Source organism: Eublepharis macularius, chromosome 10, assembly GCF_028583425.1.
Source record: "Eublepharis macularius isolate TG4126 chromosome 10, MPM_Emac_v1.0, whole genome shotgun sequence".
Lineage (NCBI taxonomy): Eukaryota > Metazoa > Chordata > Lepidosauria > Squamata > Eublepharidae > Eublepharis > Eublepharis macularius.
Genome location: NC_072799.1, coordinates 90,492,064 through 90,513,900, shown reverse-complemented (window position 1 = coordinate 90,513,900; position 21,837 = coordinate 90,492,064). Strand labels below are relative to the sequence as shown.

At 44.6% G+C, this 21,837-nt stretch overlaps 1 protein-coding gene across 1 annotated transcript in view; it reads left to right on the top strand.

Moving 5' to 3' along the window:
* ATP10D (ATPase phospholipid transporting 10D (putative)) overlaps positions 1-20,668 on the top strand; it is a 90,101-nt gene extending 69,433 nt beyond the window's left edge. Inside the window, exons 16-24 of the mRNA XM_054989477.1 lie at positions 1,954-2,263; positions 5,110-5,186; positions 8,766-8,891; positions 12,282-12,482; positions 13,601-13,681; positions 16,194-16,298; positions 16,857-17,044; positions 19,724-19,878; positions 20,356-20,668. Of these exons, the coding sequence (XP_054845452.1) occupies positions 1,954-2,263; positions 5,110-5,186; positions 8,766-8,891; positions 12,282-12,482; positions 13,601-13,681; positions 16,194-16,298; positions 16,857-17,044; positions 19,724-19,850 (1,215 nt within the window). The 3' untranslated portion in view covers positions 19,851-19,878; positions 20,356-20,668. The remainder of the gene's footprint in view (positions 1-1,953; positions 2,264-5,109; positions 5,187-8,765; positions 8,892-12,281; positions 12,483-13,600; positions 13,682-16,193; positions 16,299-16,856; positions 17,045-19,723; positions 19,879-20,355) is intronic.
* Positions 20,669-21,837: the final 1,169 nt, after the last annotated feature.

The following is a 21,837-nucleotide window of genomic DNA, read 5'->3' as shown; positions in this document are numbered from 1 at the left end:
GGCAGACTACCCCCTGCCCCCCCTCGATTCGGCTCTGCACAAATGCAATACATAAATAAATGGAAATATTAATAGAATGTAATTCTGTTTCCAGTTTGTTTTAGGAGGTGCTGCTTTAGGAAGGACTTCTGCCTGTTTGCTAAACTCTGCCATAACTGTTAAAGGTTACTTTAAAAAGGGATGAAAACCGAGAGGAGCTATTCTAAGTTAGTAGGAGAAGGGATTTTGCTGATACTGGAGATGAGAGATGCAGGTTTCCCAGATGTCTCACTGATAAATTAATAAAATAACACATTCAAAAGATTAGCTGTCATGCAGTATTTTTTTCTGTCGGCTTCCATGGTGATTCGTTAATTAGAATTTTAGGTACAGGCTCCACTTGCTAAATATGCAGGCTCTTTATGCCAGTTTTTTGAGGAACGTTCACCTGAAGAAATTATAATATACTGTGCATTACTGCGAAACTAGAACCCAGTGTACTGTACACCCCAGCCTCACGTATTCACTGAATGCGCAGGAGAGGAGAGCAGGAGAGAGCTGCGTTGGCCCCGCCCCCTGCCTCCGCTTGATCGTCTCTAGGGCCAACCACTCCCTCCCTATATCAGTGGCGTTTCATAACTAACCGCTTACTCTGCGCAATCGCTCTTGCAGCTCCCAAAGCCCAGACCTCCCTCTCAGCACATTCAGTGAACGCTCAGAGTTATTGTGTGTACCAGGCTTAGGACAGAAATTCATGTCCCACTTGCATTCATGCCAGTTCCTGTCCCATTATGAGAGCTATACTAAGCCAGTCAATTCCGTGGAGCTTACTCCCAGGCAAGTATTCTTAGAATTGTACTGGGCACGGTCTTTTGCTAACCCCTTTTATTTCAGTAAACGCCTGGTACATTGTGACATTTATTAGCTGTTTTGGTATCCAGCGTTTCCTTCAGTATTTCAGTGTCTCTAAATTAAGCCAAAACCCAGTGTGGCTCCTTTCCTGGGCATTTGACAAAGCCATGTTAGAGAATTTTTTATTGTGCTGTTTTGTCCCATTATGGCCCAGAAAATATTTCCCCCCCCCGGTGACATCTCGGTAGAGCCCCAGTTCTAGTTAAAGAACACCCATAATACATTGATGTGTGTGTCAAGTATGGAAAATAGTAGAAATATTGAAAGTGACTGAAATTATTAAGAGAAAGAGAAGAAAAAAAAGAATAAACTTTTGTATTTAGTTAGTAAGCTTTTAACAACTTCTATAAACAGTGTTATAATTCTAATTTAAGTAAATTCAGACACTTTGTTACAATTTTATATAAATTTGGCTTATCCTATAGGACATACTAACCTGGGAGTCTGACAAAGACTAAGCAAATTCGAACAGCGGACTTCCAAGTTTAAGAATCACTGACCCAACATCTCAAACGAAACCTCAGTTAACATCCTGCAGTACTAACAGAGACCATGAGAGGGTGTCACGAGACAGATGTGCTACTGGTCTGAGGGGCAGGGAGCAGCTATATTTTACTCGGGGCTTTTTTTCAGCGGGAACGTGGGGGAACGGAGTTCCGGAACCTCTTGAAAATGGTCACATGGGTGGTGGCCCCGCCCCCTGATCTCCAGACAGAGGGGAGTTTAGATTGCCCTCCGCGCCGCTCAACTCCCCTCTGTCTGGAGATCAGGGGGCGGGGTCACCAGCCATGTGACCATTTTCTCCAAGGGCAACCCACTGAATTCCACCACCTCTTTTCCCAGAAAAAAAACCCTGCATTGAGTACACGTGGCAAGCTGTAAAATTCATCCAGATGTGATTTCAGGGAAGAGGGGGGGATGAAGCTGTAATGTTCAGCTAACTTTTTTGTCCTGCTCACTCCTTCAGCCTCGAACTTGTGCGTGCTGATGCCAAGCTGTCTTTTGCATCGACTAGTGCCAAGAGTCAAGATAAAAAACTATTATCTCACTTTTCCCATCCAGAGAGCCTGTGGACAGTTGATAGATGAAATATTAGAAGAAATGAGGATCGGTCTGCAGTCTAAAGGAAGCCACGTCACAAGCCCTTTGAGACTGTCTACAGGATCAGTCACCCCCATCCCCCAGCTCAGCACGGGCCTCATTATAGATGGACCATCCCTAGCCTTTGCCTTACATGAAACGGTGCGGAGCAAGTTCCTGCAGCTCGCAGCACGGGTACGAGTCGTCATCTGCTGCCGAGCAACGCCCCTGCAGAAGAGCCAGGTGGTGAAACTGGTGAGAAAGGAGCTCAAGGTGATGACTCTGGCGATAGGTGAGTCTCTCTCTTGCAGTCTGCACAGGGGCTGTGTTTTAAAAACTGGGAAACTGACTTGAAAGTAGTCTAGGGCTCTTGGATTAACTGTGAACTGCTTGGTAGCTAATAAGTAGTGATGATATTGATGGTGGTGGTGGTGGTGGTGGTGGTGGTAGATCCCTCAGCCCCTCTCCAGTGAACACGCATTGATTCCAGTAGAAAAGCTTTTATTAGGATCTTTACAGTTCAGGTCTGAACTCCATCACGGAGCTTGGTAGAAGGGACAAGGCAAAACAAAAAGTCTCTATTATACTTGGGTTTCCCACGCTCCAGCAACTGTTAAGGTTTTGGTGCGCACGGTTACACGGGTCCTGTGAGAACCCGTTATAGTTATGGCTAAAGAGCGAGTACACAATAATAGGTTTCCAGCATCTGGGCAAAGCAGCGAAAGCAGGTGCCTAGAGCCTCCAAGGCCATTTCTAGCTCGGAGATGCATAGTTCTGTGAGATAACACGAGAGGCCCCCTCTAGTTAGAAGGCCTGGAGAAATAATAGTTATAATATGGAAAGAACATGGCTAAGGAGGGAATACATCAGGTGAGCATTAAACATTCAACATACTGTGGCATGACATGTGACATGACAACCAAACAGCCATGGCATGGCGATACACAGACATGACAGCATCCCTGACCAATGTTCATCCAGCCTCTTCTTGAAAACGGCCAGTGAAGGGGAGCTCACCACCTCCCTAGACAGCTGATTCCACCTTTGAACTACTCTGACGGTGAAAAAGTTTTTCCTAATATCCAGCCGGTACCTTTGTGCATGTCATTTAAGCCCGTTGCTTTGAGTCCTACCCTCTGCTGCCAACTGGAACAGCTCCCTGCCCTCCTCCAAATGACAGCCTTTCAAATATTTAAAGAGAGCAATCATGTCCCCCCTCAGCCTCCTCTTCTCCAAACTAAACATTCCCAAGGCCCTCAGCCTGTCCTCGTAGGGCTCAGTCTCCAGACCCCTGAGCTTTGCCTATTAGAAGTGAGTGTCCTCTTATACCTGGAGAGTGGAAAGCCCTCCTTAACTCTTGCAGTGTTTTTGTTTGTAAAGGTGGGGTGTATAAGTCATCGGTTAAAACATGAGAGATATCGATTAGTCTCCTGCAGCGCGGTCCTCCCTGCAACAAGCTAGTATCTTACAGTGCAATCCTAAGCAGAGTTACTCCAGTCTTAGCCCAGTGAAATCAGTGGGCTTAAACTGGAGTAACTCTGCTTAGAATTGCACTTCTACTGTTTTAAGAGATTTGCAGCCTGATTTGTTGCTTCTTTAGTAAGAAATAAATATCTCTGAGTTAATGGAACTTGCTTCAACTTAAGTGTCAAATCTCTCTTTATCTGTAAATGTGCGTAATGAAGCCACAGTTACTTTTTAAAATCAGAAAATAGGCTTTGAGGAAGCAGATTTTGAACAGAGAACAGGTGCTTGACCTTTTTCTTGCCTGCTGTTTCTCTGCCCCAGATTGGCCCCTCATGCAGCTTCCCCCACACACATTTATTAGAGCTTAAAATCTGTTTTCCCATGGGGGAAATGGTACTGTAAAAATACAATCTGGAGTGAGAGGAGTTAGCCTTGTTAGTCTGTAGCAGCAAAATAGTATAGAGTCCAGTAGCACCTTTAAGACCAACTGACGATGTGTCTGACAAAGAGAGCTGTGGCTCTCGGAGGCTTATGCTATAATAAAGTTGGTTAGTTTTTAAAGTGCTACTGGACTCTTTACTAATTTGGAGTGAAGAAATTGTGGGCAGGGAAAGAGTTACGTATCCCTCCATCTGCCTCTTCTTTGCTTGAAATCACTGTTGCTTTTTTTTATATATATATATATATTTATTAACATTTTAAAATCAGTGAACAGAGTTAACAAAGAACAACAAAGTAATAGTTAACTATATACAATTATGTACAGGAATACTTAATCACGATTGGTATAGCTTTGAACAAGAAACAAGGATAACAGATAATAGTCAATAAGTCAGCTTTGTTAAGGTTCATATAACTAGATCTTTTTTGGGAGCTATTACTTCAGTCTTGAGTAACAAAAAGTAAATGTTTGGGAGGATGCTGATCTGAGATAGAAATAAATTCAATAAATGGTTGCCATTTTGCCATAAAATCAGTTTCCCTTGATCACTGTTGCTTTTAAGAAAAATGGTGGAGTTTTGTTACATGTTCCATTAAACCTCATGTGCAGCTAGACCCTTAAGATGCATAGGATTCTCTCCTCAGTTTTTCCTTAGTTTGTCCTCCCGCTTCAGTGTTTTGAGTTGCCAAGCTACCCTTTTGCAAAAGGCAACCCGTGTGTCAATTATTCTGGATGTTCTAATTCAGCTTACAGTTATACTTTCTGACGAAGGGAACTGTGGTTCTGGAAAGCTTATGCTACAGTAAAGTTGGTTATTCTTAAAGGTGCGACTGAACTCTTTACTATTTACCCTCTGGATCGATATATTTTCTAACAGGGCTTTTTTTCTGGGAAAAGAGGTTGTGGACCACACAATGACGTCACTTTGGGTCCGCTGGAACAAGGGGGGAGTTTAAATCGCCCTTGGTGAAAATGGTCACATGGCTGGTGGCCCTGCCCCCTGATCTCTAGACAGAGGGGAGTTGAGATTGCCCTCCGCGCCAGTGGCGCGGAGGGCAATCTCAACTTCCCTCTGTCTGGAGATCAGGGGGCAGGGCCACCGGCCATGTGACCATTTTCAAGAGGTGCCGGAACTCCGTTCCACCCCGTTCCAGCTGAAAAAAAGCCCTGCTTTCTAATATTGATGTGCAGTGCTTCAAAGCCAGTTTTTTCTTTCTTTTTCTGGGAAGGTGATGGTGCCAACGACGTCAGCATGATCCAAGTTGCTGATATTGGGATTGGGATCTCTGGTCAAGAAGGCATGCAGGTAGGAGGGGCTGGCGGAACTGTCGGTAGAAACAGTGTTGCTTGATCTATTTCACTAGGAACCATGAAGGAACCCAGTGTATTGTCAGGGGTATAAAAGACTGTGTGTCTGAAGACTTGGAACTTGCGTATCCTGTGCTAAAAGGCTGAGTTCACCGAATCACACTTTATTATTTTTTAATCCTCTATCGTGGTACGTGGAGGTCTCCCTGCTTAATCCTCACAATAATCCTGTAATTTAAAATAAGCCAAGAAAATATGGATGGTTCATGAAGAACCAGTGGACTTCATTCAAGCAGAGATTTATTTTATTTATTTATTTATTTACATCATTTATAGTCCGCCTTTCTCACTGAGACTCAAGGCAGATTACACAGTATGAGGTTAATACAATCAGTATCAAGTACATTTCAATACAATAGCATAAGGTAAACAGATACAAGTTTAAAGACATAGCATTAGCAAGGATCCCAGACAGAGTAGAAAGAATACTGGAGCAAAACATAATCTATTCTAGGACTAACAGTAGACAACATGGAGCGCTGGTTGTACATAGGAGTACATATTTAAAGCAGCAGGTAATATATAAGGCAAAAATAGTGATGAAGTCTATGATCCCCAACTCGTTAGTGAAGCATCTGAGACCCCATCCCTACAATACAGCCCTCCCATTTGAGTAAAAAGCCTTTTTGAATAGTTCGGTTTTGCATCGTTTACCAACAGCCAAGAGAGTGGGGGCTCTTCTGACTTCCTCAAGCAGGTCATTCCACAGGGTAGGGGCCACCACAGAGAAAGCTCTTGTGCGGGCTGCTGCTGACTTCACCTGTGTGCAGCCTGGCACCTGCAGGAGACTCTGTTCAGATGAGCGAAGCTGCCGTGGAGGAACGTAGGGAGGGAGGCGGTCCTGCAGGTATGCCGGACCAAAGCCGTGAAGAACTTTGTATGTAATAATTATTCCTTGAACTAAGCACGGTAAATGATGGGTAGCCAGTGGAGCGACTGTAGGATGGGAGTGATGTTCATGCTCCTGCTCGCTCCTGATAAGGTCTTAAATTATCCACCACAAAAACACGCTTAGCTGTTAAGTTATAGTGCCCTGGAAAGCATCTAGTGTACAGCTCTACATTATCTCATATGTCTAATTCCAAACTGGCTCCAAAGCATGGATCAAAAAATCTGCACAATGAGACCACATTCAGAAAGGCAAGATGTGTCTTCAAACCTGGGGAACTTCCCAGATTTGCAGAAAAATCCCCCAAATAAAAAAGAGATAGGTCAAAGGGGAAAAAATGAGAAACAGTGTGTGCACAAACACACACATCACAAAATATGTCATCCAAGATCTTGCAACATCCTGGTGAACATTATGAGTTTGCTTAACAACCCCATGTACACTTTTTTTTAAAGTAAGGAGCGTCTCAGGGGAGAAAGCTGTGACTAGGATGGGGGAAGGCCGCAATGGGGGAGGACTGGGGTGAGCAAAAGCTCCACTGGGGAGGGGCAAGCAGGCTGGGTCCAGGAAGCATGTGGGCTTTCCCCTTCCCTGACAATCTTCACAGTGTCCCTCTTGTCAGTCTCTTAAGTTCCTAAGAAATCAGACCGTATGTTAGAAGAAGGTACCCTGAGATCAGATTTCCAGAGCTGTGACTATCTTCAAGAAACATTTTCACTAAAGAGCTTCTGGATATTCTGTGCTTTCTTGGTTTCATGTGTTCCCTTTGGGCACCTTTTTCACTAACAGCCATCATTGGCTCATAAGAGCAGTGTTGTTTGTGAGCTGTAATCAGAAGGTTCTAGTAATTTCAGTAATCTGTGATCAGGGCCATTTTAAACCATGGCTGAGCCCCAAGGCTTTCAGGTATTTCGGGCCCTCTTCGGCACTTCAATCTTTCACTCCACTACAGCTGACAGCCTGGCACTGGTACGGTAGGTACTAGACCGCAGTACATAGCCCTAGATCCATTTTGAGGGTCTCCTCAAGAATCTATTCACAATTTTAAAAATAATTTTATTGCGCAAGTACAACTGTTCAGGAAAGCACATTTTGGGGATATAATTGTTCAATACTGTAATATTTTGAAGTGAATAATTATTTTATTATTTATTATTTATTTATTATTAATTATTAAAATATATATTTATGGATAATTGTTTTAATATATCCAGAGGAGTTAGCCGTGTTAGTCTGTAGTAGCAAAAACAAAAAGAGTCCAGTAGCACCTTTAAGACTAACCAACTTTATTGTAGCATAAGCTTTTGAGAATCACAGTTCTCTTCGTCAGATGCATGGAGGGCAAGAAGAAACTGGTCAGATATAGAGGAGGGGGGGGCGGAGTAGATGCAAACAGCTGCTTCTGATATGGATATCAGTTTGCTTCTGTTAAGGAAATCAGTTACTTCTGATAATGAGACAACCATTCATAGTCCCTATTCAGTCCCAGCTCAGTTAGGCTGGGACTGAATAGGGACTATGAATGGTTGTCTCATTATCAGAAGTAACTGATTTCCTTAACAGAAGCAAACTGATATCCATATCAGAAGCAGCTGTTTGCATCTACTCCTCCTCTATATCTGTCCAGTTTCTTCTTGCCCTCCATGCATCTGACGAAGAGAACTGTGATTCTCGAAAGCTTCTGCTACAATAAAGTTGGTTAGTCTTAAAGGTGCTACTGGACTCTTTTTGTTTTAATATAAGAGACAATTTGTTTCACTTCAATAAGGAAGCAGTTAATTATTTTATTAATAGAGGTTATATAAGAGAATCAATTAATTGTAATTTATGTGGGGGTGTGCCTCAGCAAAAAAATTGATGGGCTCCTAGTCCCTGTGGGGCCCCTAGGCTTCGGCCTAGTCACCCTAATATGGCCCTGTCTGAGAGGCAATGAAATGGCCGGAATTCATGCACCATTTATTTAATTTATTTTATTTTATTGGATTTATATCCCGCCCTCCCTGCGAACAGGCTCAAGGTGGCTAACAACAACAATAAATACCATTAAAACATGCAATTATAAACAGGAAACAGAATCACTATAATCAGGTTCCAATTGCGACATCGTCAGTAGCCATGTTACCTTACTCCCATGAATGAAACAGTGGCCAAGGATAAGACTTAGATGGAAATTAATACTTTAATGAATTGTAATGTAACTGATTATTATAATGATTGTTAACTGGGGGGGGGATTTTGAAGGGAAGAAGGAAGAGTGAGGAAGGGACAGAGGTATAATGGAGAATGTGATATTAAGGCAGAAAGATGGTGGGTGGATTAATTGATCATTACTTCTTTATTTACTAATCAAGTAATAAGTGAGGTCTGATGGCTAAGAGAAAGAACTGAAAGGATATAACTCAAATGACAGTTTTTTTCTCGAGACAAAGGCAGACAGTTAGATGTTGGGTAAAACAGGGCCACGCCTGTTGGGCACAGAAGCCTTTATGGAGCCTCACTTCATGACCGGCACCAGTCGCTTTCGTGAGCCCAGGGCAGGAGAAAGAGCAGGTAACCTGGGAGTTAAGTAGCGCTTCATCGTCTCGCTACCTGGTTGGTGTATTTCACCCCCTTTGTGCTTGTTTGCAGGCTGTGATGGCCAGCGACTTTGCAGTTTCTCAGTTCAGACACCTCAACAAACTGCTGCTTGTTCACGGTCACTGGTGTTACTCTCGGCTGGCCAACATGGTCCTTTATTTTTTCTACAAGAATCTGGTAGGAATGGTGGAAATTGGGGTGTTTTGCTGTGGGCCCAGGAATGCAACACTGACAAGCAGACTAGCAGATTCTGGCAGCAGATACGGCCTCAGCCCGTCTGTTTGAGGTGGAGGATCACTGCTCCAGAGGCATTTGATAATCAATTAAAAATGGTCTGTGCCAAAAAAGCAAGCAATCTGTTAGCATTAATAAGGAGTCGGGACAATCCGGCTTCATTTATAAGAAGCCTCGGTGTGTCAAAGTGGTCTTTCCTGTAGTTTCGTGTTGGGGGAGTGTGTCTGAGACAGGCCAGCCCCTCTAACCACTCTTAAAAGTTGCATCACAACTTTAAAAAGTTTGTCCCAGTTGAACTTATGTGAGAGCACCAGATCAGTGGGGATTTGACCAGGGTTGTCCTCAGTCCTTTCCCAAAAGAACAGCACACTGGCTCCCCTCAGGCTCACGCTAAAATAAACCACCTTTTGAAATTCTTGAGCAGTGGGGAGGGGAGGGCTGTTAATGCACAGGGTGCCCGATGGCTGGGCCCTGACCTGGATAGCCCAGGTGAGCCTGATCTCATCAGACCTCAGAAGCTAAGCAGGGTCGGCCTTGGTTAGTAACGGGATGGGAGACCTCCAAGGAAGACCAGGGTTGCAGTGGCAGGCAACGGCAAACCACCTCTGCTAGTCTCTTGCTGGGAAAACCCCAGAAGGGGCCCCTATAAGTCGGTTATGACTTGACAGCAATCTGCACCAGCACAGAATGGCTAGAGGCTGCAGCTAACAATTTCTGCACGGGTTTCAGTGTGGGCTCTGTTCTTTGAGATGGATGAGTTTTAATGTTTGCATTCTATTGTGTTACTGGCTTCTAATGCTTGTATTTATATTTTAATATTGCATTAATCGGTTTTAATGCTTGCATTTATCTGCTATAAACCACCTCAAGCACTTAATGTGGCAGAGAGGCAGTCTATAAGTTAAATAAATAATAAAATAGTACCTTGGAATATGTTTCCAAGCAAGCATCGCAAGTTTCTTTCTACCTTGAGTTAAACTGAGCGAATTGTCGTGGCTTTTCCAAAGGACTTCTTTTTGGTTTGTACACCACCCTGACTGCTCCTCGAGTTACGTAAATATGTCAATAATCAATCACAGGGGCTCCGTACTGAAAAATCAGTTAGCAACCCCTCGTTTTGTTTGCATCTGCTTTTAATTTGTTTTAAACTGCAGGTATTTTCTTGAGGAGCAGGGTAAACGGGTTTTTAATTTTTGGAATTGTAAGCCACCTTGAACCACAAGGAAAAAGCAGGGTATAAATATATATTTTAATGAATAAACAGTTCCTTCACTGTTGTTCTAAGGTTGGGAGGATGCCATTTTTTAATACTGGCATGTTCAGAATGTGTTTCATCTTCTAGACTACTATCTGAATGTTTTTTCCTCCTTCATTGGTGGAGGGGGGGGGGCTCATCCTCCTCTGGGTTACTCCTCCTACTCACTACAAGGCGGGTCTTAGGCTAAGGAAGGTGGAGAAGGCCCTTAGGCAGTGGGTCTTCCCAATCTGCTGCCCTTGCTTGTCCAGGCAAGGCTCCCTTAGCCAGCAACTCCTTGTAGTCCAAAAAGAAGAAAGAGGAGTTTTCCCCCCCCCCGTCAACCATGCCAAAGGCAGTTCAAAAACCATTGACTGCCTTGGCTGCTTTAAAGCTTCTGGCTGTAGCGACCAAGAGGAAGAAGGCCACACTCTTTTACAGGTGTAATCTCTGGAACACACCGCTTCAGAACTGCAGCAGACCAAACCATCGTCATCTAGGAATGCCCGAGGATTCTCTCACTCACTCACTCACTCACTCACTCTCTCTCTCTCTCTCTCTCTCTCTCTCTCTCTCTCTCTCTCTCTCTCTCTCTCTCTCTCTCACACACACACACACACACACACACACACACAGCTCCACCCGTGCTCAGTACCGGCCGAGGCTCCTGATTTGCCCACTTGGGTTGCAACAGGTCTGAGAAGTCTCCGTGGCCCTCCCCCTGAGGCCTCAGCAGGAACCAGCCTGCCTGCTCTTCCCGAATCAGCTCCCGCTCCGTTGTCAGCAGACACGGCTGCTCCCAGCCCAGCTGAGTGGTTGGGAAAGCCTCACTTTTTGACCCTTCAGCACCTTGGCAGGCGGCTCAAAGCCGTGGCGACTCCCTCAGGGCTACCTCCCCAAAGTAACGGGAATGCTGTCGTATGCTCAGTTTCCTGCAGCCGCCTTGGAACTATAGGGAATGACAAATGAATAAATAAATAGTGGCTTCCCGCCTTTTCTCACTGTCTTTGACTGGTTGCAGCAGGGCTTCAGAGGTGTCCCTCAAATGCCCTTTCAACCATGCCTGCCTGATCGTGCTTTGAAAGAGACCCCTGGCCCCAAGGGGATTTGCGCCGTGACAATTTCCCGCTCATCAGCATGAGAAATCTGAGGGGGAAATGGGAGGACAGGCATCCTAAAAGGCAGAGTTTGGGTGCCTCCTTGTCTTAGGTCTCCCATATGCTAGAAATAGGCCTCGGCAGGTGCACGGAAGATGCTGTGTTCTCAGCCCGATGCTTGTCTGATTCTGCAGATTCCTTCCTTCCTCCGCGGCGCGGAGGGCAATCTCAACTCCCCTCTGTCTGGAGATCAGGGGGCGGGGCCACCAACCATGTGACCCTTTTCAAAAGGTTCCGGAACTCCGTTCCCCTGCGTTCCCCCTGAAAAAAAGCCCTGCTTCTATTCCAGCACAATAATCTTACAAGTACCCTCCACAGAAGGAAGTTTGCTTAATTGTCTAGTTTTCCTCATGTTCCAGCTTTCTTCCATGGAGCTTAGTTTTGGGCAGGATTGGTGAAGTCCTGTCCCCTACTGGTCCTCTTAAAGTTCAGATTAATTGTAGTGTCTCTACACAAGACATCTTACACGAGGATGCTCAAGTGTAGGGAGACGTAATGTTAGCGGGGAAGCATAGTTTAAAAAGACAGAGCCAAAGGCGCTATCAGTTTTACCTCTCTAGAGCCGGCGGAGATCAATCCTCAGAGGGTTTGTTGATTTCATCTTCCCTTTCATCTCCCTTCACTACCCTAGACAGCCTTTGGGAAGGCGAAGATGAAATTAACAAACTCTCTGAGGAGCAATCTCCACCGGTTCCGTCTTTTTAAACTACGCTTCCCAGCTAACATTGCATCTCCCTACACTTGAGCCTTCCCATGTAAGATGTCTTATGTGGAGAGACTCTTAGTTTAAGCCCTGCCTTGGAATAAGTAGGAGGAGCAGCCCAGGGGATGACTTCGTCCCCGTTGAAGAAGAAATGTTCAAGGTAGGTCCAACATTTCAGTATTCCTGTTTGCCCCTTTTCCTCTCCCCACCCACCCCGTTGTTGCTTTTCATCTCCCCAGGCATACGTAGCCATCCTGTTCTGGTTCCAGTTCTTCAATGGATTTTCAGGAATACCCATGACAGACCACTGGAGCCTGATTTTTTTCAACCTTCTATTCACATCAGTACCACCCATCGTTTATGGTGTTTTGGACAAAGATATATCTGCAGAAATCCTTCTCCACCTTCCACAACTTTACAAAACTAGTCAGAAATCTGAGGTACTCTTTTCTTCAAAGTTGGACTGGCTTGCTTGTTGTTTTGATGCCTGTTCCTCCATGGTTGAACCGGAATTTTTTTTTTTTACATATACTCCCTTGTTAAAATCACGTGGCCAGGACATCAAAATGAAAAGCAGTATTGTTCGCTGGGCCTCTAGGCAGTGAATGAAGGTGGCCTTAGAAGAGTAGTGTAAGTTATTCACAAGGCATTCAGTTGATGGCTGACCAGGTAAACCGCTGTTGCTTATGTTTCGGACGGAAGGAAGCCTCAGCAGAGATGTGGGCCTCATTGTACTTTAAATGGTAGGGCAGCCATGATGTAAAAGTCAATGTGAAAATCTCCAGGAGGCCACCAGACTAGATAAATTAAAACTAAACAGAGAGAAATTGAGGTGAAACTATTTGGCCAATATGGCACAGCAAATGAGCTTTAGAGATGGGAGGGGGCTATATCGGACATAGATTTCAGAAGCCTCTGTTATGTGACCCTTGATTATATGTAACGCTGCCAGGTTGATTCCTTGAAAATACAATGGGCAAAGAAAATGTTACCGAATCAGTTTCTATTGGCAAGCAGGCAAATGGCTGGGTGAATTTCTTGTTCTGGTTTTGCAACTAAAAGGCTGTGTGTTGGGTTTTTTTGACATGGTTTGTCTCTTGTCCATTATTTGGTATGCAGCGGATTGCCTCTCAGTCTCACTGAAGACTAAGGTCTAGCTAAGTGTTAAATAGTTACAATGTACAAGACTTCTAAGTATAGCTTTTGGAAGCCAGTTTGGTGCAGTGGTTAAGAGCAGCAGGACTCTAATCTGGAGTGTCAGGTTTGATTCCCCACTCCTCCGCCTGGGTGACATTGGTTCAGTCACAGCTCTCTCAGAGCTCTCTTAGCCCTACCCGCGTCACAGAATGATTATCGTGAGGATAATAATAACACATTTTGTAAACCACTCTGAGTGTGGCATTTAAGTTGTCCTGAAGGGCAGTATATAAATCAAATGTTGTTTTGTTATTGGGAAGTTCAATAGCCATAGCAAGCAGAAGTTATCACTGTTTCTAAATTATTCAAATGTGTAGCTCCCTAAAGCCAAAGACGTGTTTCTCCCATGTTTCTTTTTCAGCCATATGTATCTTCAGCCTTCTTGGTCAACCTGATAGATGCTTTTTACCAAAGCCTGGCTTGTTTTTTCACCTCTTACATGGTAAGTTCTTGGAAAGTACATTCTGACCACTTGCCATTGTCTCTGTTCTTCTTACTTTGATTTAAAAATCAAAAAGAGCCATTCCCCCCCTTCCCTCCCCCCCACTTCCATGCACTTTAAAGTTTCCCTGTATTCACAAAAGACCCTGACCTGGATGGCCTGGGCTAACATCTCTCCAGATCTCAGAAGCGAAGCTGGATGACCTAAGTTGGCTGTGATTTGACAGCATTTCACACACGCACATTCACAAGAAGAGTCATTAGAATTTTGTGTATGAAAAACCAGCAAGTCTTGCAGTGTGTGGTGTACTGTGCTATATGGACCTTTTTTAAAATTAAGGGTTAAAACTCATACAAACATTGATTGGTTGGTTGGTTGGTTGGATTTATATCCCTCCTTCCTACAAGCAGGCTCAGGGCGGGTTATATCATAGACATCAATATATCATAAATACATAAAACAGCAATAAAATACTATAAAATACAATATGAACAGTGAAACATTAACCCACGAGTCCCCAAAGGACCTCCAAGATTCGGCTTCAAAGAACAGACAATTACGATTCACAAATTACGGTGGGGCAGATACAGCAGACCTGAGCAGAACGGCAGAAGCAGAGCAGACCCGGCAAGAGGCCAGCAGGATAGTTCGCCAGCTCCTCAACCACAGCCATAGGCCTGGCGGAACATCTCTGTTTTACAGGCCCAGCGGAATTGCAGTAAGTCCCACAGGGCCCGAATCTCAAGCCCTGGTTGAGGCCAGGCAAACATCCTTGGGTCCAGGGATCACCAGTAAATGATGTTCAGCTGAATGTCATCCCGGCCGGGGAACATACAGGGAAAGATGGTCCCGCAGATATGAAGGTCCCAGTCCGCTAAGCACTTTAAAGGTTAAAACAAGAACCTTGAACTTGGCCCAGAATTCAACCAGAAGCCAGTGCAGCTGGGGCAGCACAGGTTGTATATGCGCCCTAAACAGAGTCCCTGAACCAGTTGCAGCAGGTCAGTCTCAAAGGTAGGCCTGCATAGAGTGAGTCACAGAAGTCCAGTCGGGAGGGGCTGTTGCATGGATCACTGTAGCTAGGTTGTGGGTAGAGAGAGAGGGAGCGCGCCGCCTGACCTGCCAGAGACAAAAGAATACAGATCTGGCAGCTGACGTGACCTGGGCTCCATTGATAAGGAGGCATCCCAGAATCACCCTCAGACTTCTCACCACTGACACAGGCATCAGAGGTGCCCTGTCTAGGGCTGAGAGCCGGATTCCTGAACCCAACAGCCCACGGCCCAGATACAGGACCTCCGTCTTCATGAGGTTCAGTTTCAGTCAACTCTGTTTCATCCACGCAGTCACAGCGTCCAAAGCCCTGGCCAGGGCGGCCTCTGGCCGGCTGTCCATCAACAGATACAACTGGGTGTTATCAGCATACTGACGGCAACTCAGTCCAAAGCTACAGGCCAACTGGGCAAGGGGGTGCATATAGATGTTAAATAACATTGGTGAGAGAGTCGCCCCCTGAGGGACACCACATGCCAATGGGTAGTGCAGTGACATCTACTCCCCATGGGCCGCCCGCTGTTCCCGACGGTGGAGCAAAGAGATCAGCCACTGCAAGGCAGTCTCACATATCCCCACATCGGCAAGGCAGGTCATAATCGGCCATGTCAAATGCTGCCATCATATCTAATAACACCAGTAGTGCTGACCCACCTTGGTCCAGTTGCCGGCAAAAGTCATCTGTGAGGGCAACCAGTGCCGTCTCCATCCCATGGACAGGGTGGAAGCTGGACTGAAATGGATCCAGGACAGAGAAGCCCTCCAAGAATACCTACACTTGTTCAGCCACCGTCCGCTCAGTCACCTTACCCAGGAATAGGAGATTTGATACTGGATGGTAACTGGTTGGGTCGGTGGAATACAAAGATGGCTTCTTCAGGAGAGGTTTTACCACTGCCTCTTTTAATGCTCCAGGAAAAATACCAGAACTCAAAGATAGATTGATGAAACTCCGCCAATAGAATTCAAAGTTCGTCACCACTGGTTTTAACCAACCATGACGGACAAGAGTCCAAGGGGGAAGTAGAAGGCCTCACAACCCCCCCCCCCAGGGTCCTGTCAACCTCGTCCTGGGAGAATCAACTGAGAGGTATTAGTAGGCTGCATTAATAATATTACATTAGAATTAAATCAGTATATCATAAATATAGCTACTGAACCTACACATGGGTAGGAGTTCTCTTGCATCATTGAAGGACACCTTACAGTGGAAGAAAGGGCCATTCTTAGTGGAGAAGATTGGACCCCATATTAGTATGTATTCCTGTTAGTGGTACAAAAAATGTAAAACCCTAAAACTGACAAAACTAACATTCAAGGAATTAAAAAGTAATGAGCTTGTTCACTTTAAATCTTAAATATCCTTCAAATATTAATAAGGGGGGTGGGAATACAGAGAGTGCTTTATATACCTTCGTGGAACTAGAGGCAAAAATATATAATCTTTGTTCCTTTGCAGACTTACGCTGGTTCTGATATAGACATCTTTTCTTTTGGGGTACCTCTCAACACTTCCATCTTCTTTATAATATTACTGCACCTTCTGATTGAAAGTAAATCAGTGGTGAGTAGGCAGTTCATTAATTTTAAGGCTTAATTTATAAATTATTTTTGGATGGACAAAGGTTAGCTGTCTGAATCCTCCCATAGAGATTTGGTGGTTTAGAGGCACGAAGAGACCAATATATTGGAACAAAGGGTGTATTTCTCTGTGTAGCCTGGTCTGCACATAAAGTCAGTGGGAACAAAGCAAGGAGAATCCTTGGGCCTGTGCCTCAATGGTGGAAGACTTAGGCTTTTGCAGGATTGTAGTAACGTCTGAAACACAAACTATGGTTTTGTTCTCTTCCTTACAATCCAGTATTCCAAACTACAGTTTATTCCTGGTTTGCGGGTAAGAGTATTAATCACAGTCTGAAGTTTGGACATTGCAATTTTTCCTGGAAAGCACAGGTCTTTCGTTATCAAGAGGAGAAAAGGGAACACGTAAGCCCAAGGAGCCCTTGGCTTATTCCATAAGTTATGGGCCGGGGGGGGGGGGGAATGTCTAAACCTGTATTTCTGCCTTTCTGTTCTTCACACACATGGAAGCATATTCTTGTACACTTTTTTTAAAATTTAGAATTGGATATACATGACTGTTATGGTTGGAAGCATCGTCCTCTATTTCTTCTTTGCTGTGGTTTTTGGCGCGAACTGCGTCCTCTGCAATCCACCTGCCAATCCCTACTGGATCGTGCAGAAGCACCTGAGTAATCCAAGGTTCTATCTGGTTTGCATCATGTCCACCCTTGTGGCTCTTTTCCCCAGGTATTTTACTAGTTCAGACCAAGAATTCTTTGGCATGCTATGTTTCTTTTTGTCTGTGTTTCACATATTATACAGCAACAGATGTGAGTTGGTCACAGAGTATAAACTCAACAGGGATTTGTGTTCACAGCAAACTTGGCTATCTGCTAAGAATACTTGTGTTCTCAGACACATGCTTGTCACAGTCACACTTTACAGTCTTAGGTGTACATTTATTGCATATCTTAGGTAACTATAATGTGCGGTCTGAGGAATATGAAGCAAATGACACTAAATTGTAGGTGAATTGCAGCTGTTGTCTTCAGTAACACCACAGTATCAGTGTGAAGAGAATGGTTTACTGTGGGTGTTGAAATATATAAAATAAAATGGGAAAATGTGTTTAAAATTTCTGAACTCTCAGGTTGCAAGCTTCAAGATCACATACCCCAGAGTTGTTCCATTGGTTAAAACAGACTTCCGTGTTTCAATCAGACCAACACAACATAGACCAAAACAAATTAAAAAGCAGAGTCAACCATACTCAAATTTAGAGAAAAAATTTTTTATGAGTACATTTTATGAGAAACAACAGCTGTCCAAAACATTTTGAATTGCTACGTGGCAGGATTTTTATAATAAAGGAAGATAATGTTTAGGACATCTTTTTGTAGATATTTGGTTGCTTTAAGCAACATTATCTCCAATGAGGAGTAAAGAGGGGAGGGTGGAAATTATAGGCTTCCAGAATACATATAGGCTAGGACACAGTCCACACTGAAATATTCCTGTCCAGGCCTCATTAAAATGGGCAGCTGTGGTGTAAGAGCCAGCTCTAGCCTCTGTCACGAGAGGCTCTGCAGGTGCCATGCCTGAAACTTTTGCGTCTGTATTCTTCTTTATTCCTTATTATTCCTTAATAGATACCAGACTATTGTGTTCCTGTGTGGATATAGCCAGGGCTTTTTTTCAGCAGGAACGCAGTGGAACGGAGTTCCGGCACCTCTTGAAAATGGTCACATGGCCGGTGGCCCCGCCCCCTGATCTCCAGACAGAGGGGAGTTTAGATTGCCCTCCGCGCTGCTGCGCGGAGGGCAATCTCAACTCCCCTCTGTCTGGAGATCAGGGGGCGGGGCCACCGGCCATGTGACCATTTTCCCCGAGGACAACCCACTGAGTTCCATCACCTCTTTTCCCAGAAAAAAAGCCCTGGATATAACTATTATACCCCCAAATTAACCTGACAAACATGGGGAACTAAAGGTTCACCATACTCATGATTCAAAACCACCATGTGGAAAGACTTACATAAAGTGTTCATTCTTTGTCCACTGACGTGGTAAATCTGGGACTTTGTTTTGGTATTACTTCAGGCGTGTGCTGAGGAGGGAGTGCCTCACACCACTGAATGGTCCTCCAAACAAACCTCCATGCAGAAAACCAGTGTCAAGGAGGGGCCTTCCATCCTGTGAGCCCCTCCATGTAATCTGACGCTGGTTTAACCACCTCAGTGAAAGCTCTACCAATATTTCAGAGAAGGGTCCCCGATATACTGCTAAAGCTCCACATCACGTCAAATACATTTTTAAAGCTGAATGGTGAGTTCGGAAAGCTTTTTACGGCGCAAACCTAAAAAGAGTTAAATTCGTATAAGCCCTTTGACAAACGTTCACTTTGTTTAGGATTAGAAAAGAGCAAGAGTCCAGTGGCATCTATAAGACTAACAAAATTTATGATAGGGTGAGTCACAGCTTGGCAGATCCTGGGCTTCAGATATCTGAAGAAGTGAGAAGTGACTCATGAAAGCTCATACCCTACCACAAATTTTGTTAGTCTTATAGGTGCTACTGGACTCTTGCTCTTTTCTGCTGCTACAGACAGACAAACACATCTTGATCTTTGTTTAGGACTGCACTGTTGGTCTCTTAAGCCCTATGGTGGAGTTAGACAGGTGTAAGAGTGTAGGATTGCACGGTTAGTTTGGCAGTAGTTTGGGGAGTTTCACCCTACTGGTTTGACGTGGCATTCGGTTCATATAGCCAGTGTTGTGGCTTAGCAAAAAGTGATCTGGCAAAGGCCATCCGCTGAGGATCGACACTGAGCTGGAGAGCTGAACTTCTCAGTGTCAACTCCCAACACTTGATATGTTGAGCTTTGATATTACTTCAGACTGTGGAGTGTGCGTGTGGGGGGGGGCGCTAACATTATTGAATGTTCCTGCATACAAAAAAACCCCGACAGTACCATGAAACTCACTTGGTAACTTTGGACCAGACATAATATATCACATGGTTCTTGTGAGAATAAAATAGAAGAGGTACCTATGCACTTCACCCTTAAGCTCTTGGAGGATGGAGAAGGAAAAATTTAATGAACAAATAAATAAGAGCACTACATCGCACATACCCTCCATGTGGTTTTAACCACTTGTGTTTTTTTCATGTAGCTAAAAACGTAAATGAATGCATAATTACCTCCAGTCAGAATCCTCATGTCATTCTCCGACGATCAGTCCTTGGTTGATTTCCGCACAATTGGCAATGTTGGGATGAATGGTAGTTACAGTCAGAATGGATACAGAATTCTTTTCCCCTTGACTCAGGATAGCACATTTTCACAAGGCCACATACTCAAAGAGTCACACAGAACACATGCTGACCCAGTTTATTTCCTATGCCCCATCCCCTTTTTATATTCCAGGTATCTGTTCAGGGTGATGCAAGGGACTGTGTTCCCAACTCCACTAATGAAAGCCAGGCGCCTGGAAGGTCGGGTCCCCGTGCAGCGGAAAAGTCAGCTGCGCAGTGAAAGAGTAGCCTCCGTATGAGGATATCACAGATCCTTACCTCAAAGAGGTATTCGTTGAACAAAATTCAATTTGCTTTAGTTTCTCACTGTTCCATCCTTGAAAGAGAAGATTTTCAATAGTTGAATGGATTCCCAAACAAATCGCTGGATGCTCTAAACAGAACACTGTTTGATGCTTATTTCAGGGGGAAATTTCTTCTAGGGTCAGAAGGGAATTCATGTCATACCATACAAAGTGACCGATTAGAAGTTTCTGGGGTTGCATGGAACTGAGTCCATATTAGGGCCGTTTCCAGACGGCTTACCTGCCTCCGGAACGTCGCGCCATCTTGCGGGGAAAACGCGAAATATCGCGTTTTCCCCGCAAGATGGCGCGACGTTCCGGAGGCAGGTAAGCCGTCTGGAAATGGCCTAGGTATCCACACCACAAAGACCCCTGAATCTCTCAGACTTGCTTTGCACGAGCCTTTCTAATCTTTCCGAAAGCACTTTGGGATTCTTTAAAATTGTGTTTTATCTTTTAGATCTTACATTGGTCGGATAAGAGATGACATGTGTGCCTATTTCTACCTGCCAGTCCCACCCCCAGCATCTCAAGCCTTGAGGAAGAATCGCAAGCCACGGCTGCCTTTCACCTGGGGAGAAAGGCCTTGCCATTGAAGCTGAGCGTTTCCACCCCTATATGCAACCTGTAAAAAACACTGGTACTGTTTGGCTGATTAATGGCTGGTTATTTGAGTTTGTATTGTATTATAATAGGATATTTGTAAGCTGCCTTAGGTGTTCTTTGAACAGAAAGGTGGGGTATAAATAAATAACTGTTTTTGGTATCTTTGACCTACAGAGTTTTTTGTATCTTTTTTGTATCTTTCTGATTCTAGTATAATTTATCATTTCAAGATCAATCAGATTGGTTTCAAATAAAGGGATTAAAAGATAACATTGAGTGAATATTTAACAGGGATATTAGGTTTTCACTTGACAAATGGAATAAATAAACTTTTGACTCCTCCTCAGTAAGAGAGCTGTTACCGTGTAAGAGATTGGCTGTGGAAGATAGCAGCCACTTCAATACAATAGGCTGATCCTGCACTGGGCAGGGGGTTGGACTAGATGGTCTGTATGGCCCCTTCCAACTCTATGATTCTATGACAGCCTTGTGGAGTGGTAGTTAGAGCATTGCTTTGAAACAGACAAAGATACTCCGTTTCCACATACCTCTTTTAAAAGCAATGTTCCCCCTACCTGAGATGAGACATTAAGTTGTAATAAGGGGGGGGGGGATTGATCACTAGGAAACAAGCCTGCCAGTTTTGCAAAAGCACGGCTTGTGGTCCATGTTAGCAATACACCTGACTTGGTTCTGCAGTACCTTTGGGGCACTGATCAGAAGAGAAATGCCCTTTCAGATCAGGCCCCCAAGACACATCTGGCAATCTCAGATTTGGAACCACTGCTTAGCCTTGAGTGCTCCGAGCTCATTGGGCCCGACTCCATCTCCATCTCAACCATTGGCATTGGGCACTCCGGGCCCTTCTGACATGGCAACGTCATGAATCCGACAACATCACCGAGCTTCAAGCATTCCAGGCCCATCAGCTTCGACCCCTCCTCACATCCGGCAACATTCTGAATCTAGAGAGCTTTCAGATAGGATGGTACAAACCCCATCCATGAACACCTGCCTTTATGGACCCACTCTCGGCTCCAAGCCCTATAGGGCATAGGTCTGAGAGAACTGAAGGGCCAACCCCAGAATCTCTGGAGCCATCCAGAAAGAAAACCAAATCTAAATCAAAGCATCCCAAACGTAAGAGTTCTCACAGGATTCAGGTCACAGGCCTGGAAAGTGGGGAGATGGAGGTAGTGAAGACCCCACATATCCCTTCTCAGGCTGCTGCTGGACTTACTCTTCATAACAGGAAGGGGAATTGCCCCGGGAACCCTTCTATACGGCCCTTAGAGGCTCCTCCTCCATCGTTGCTAGTCACAGAGGAGATGCAGTC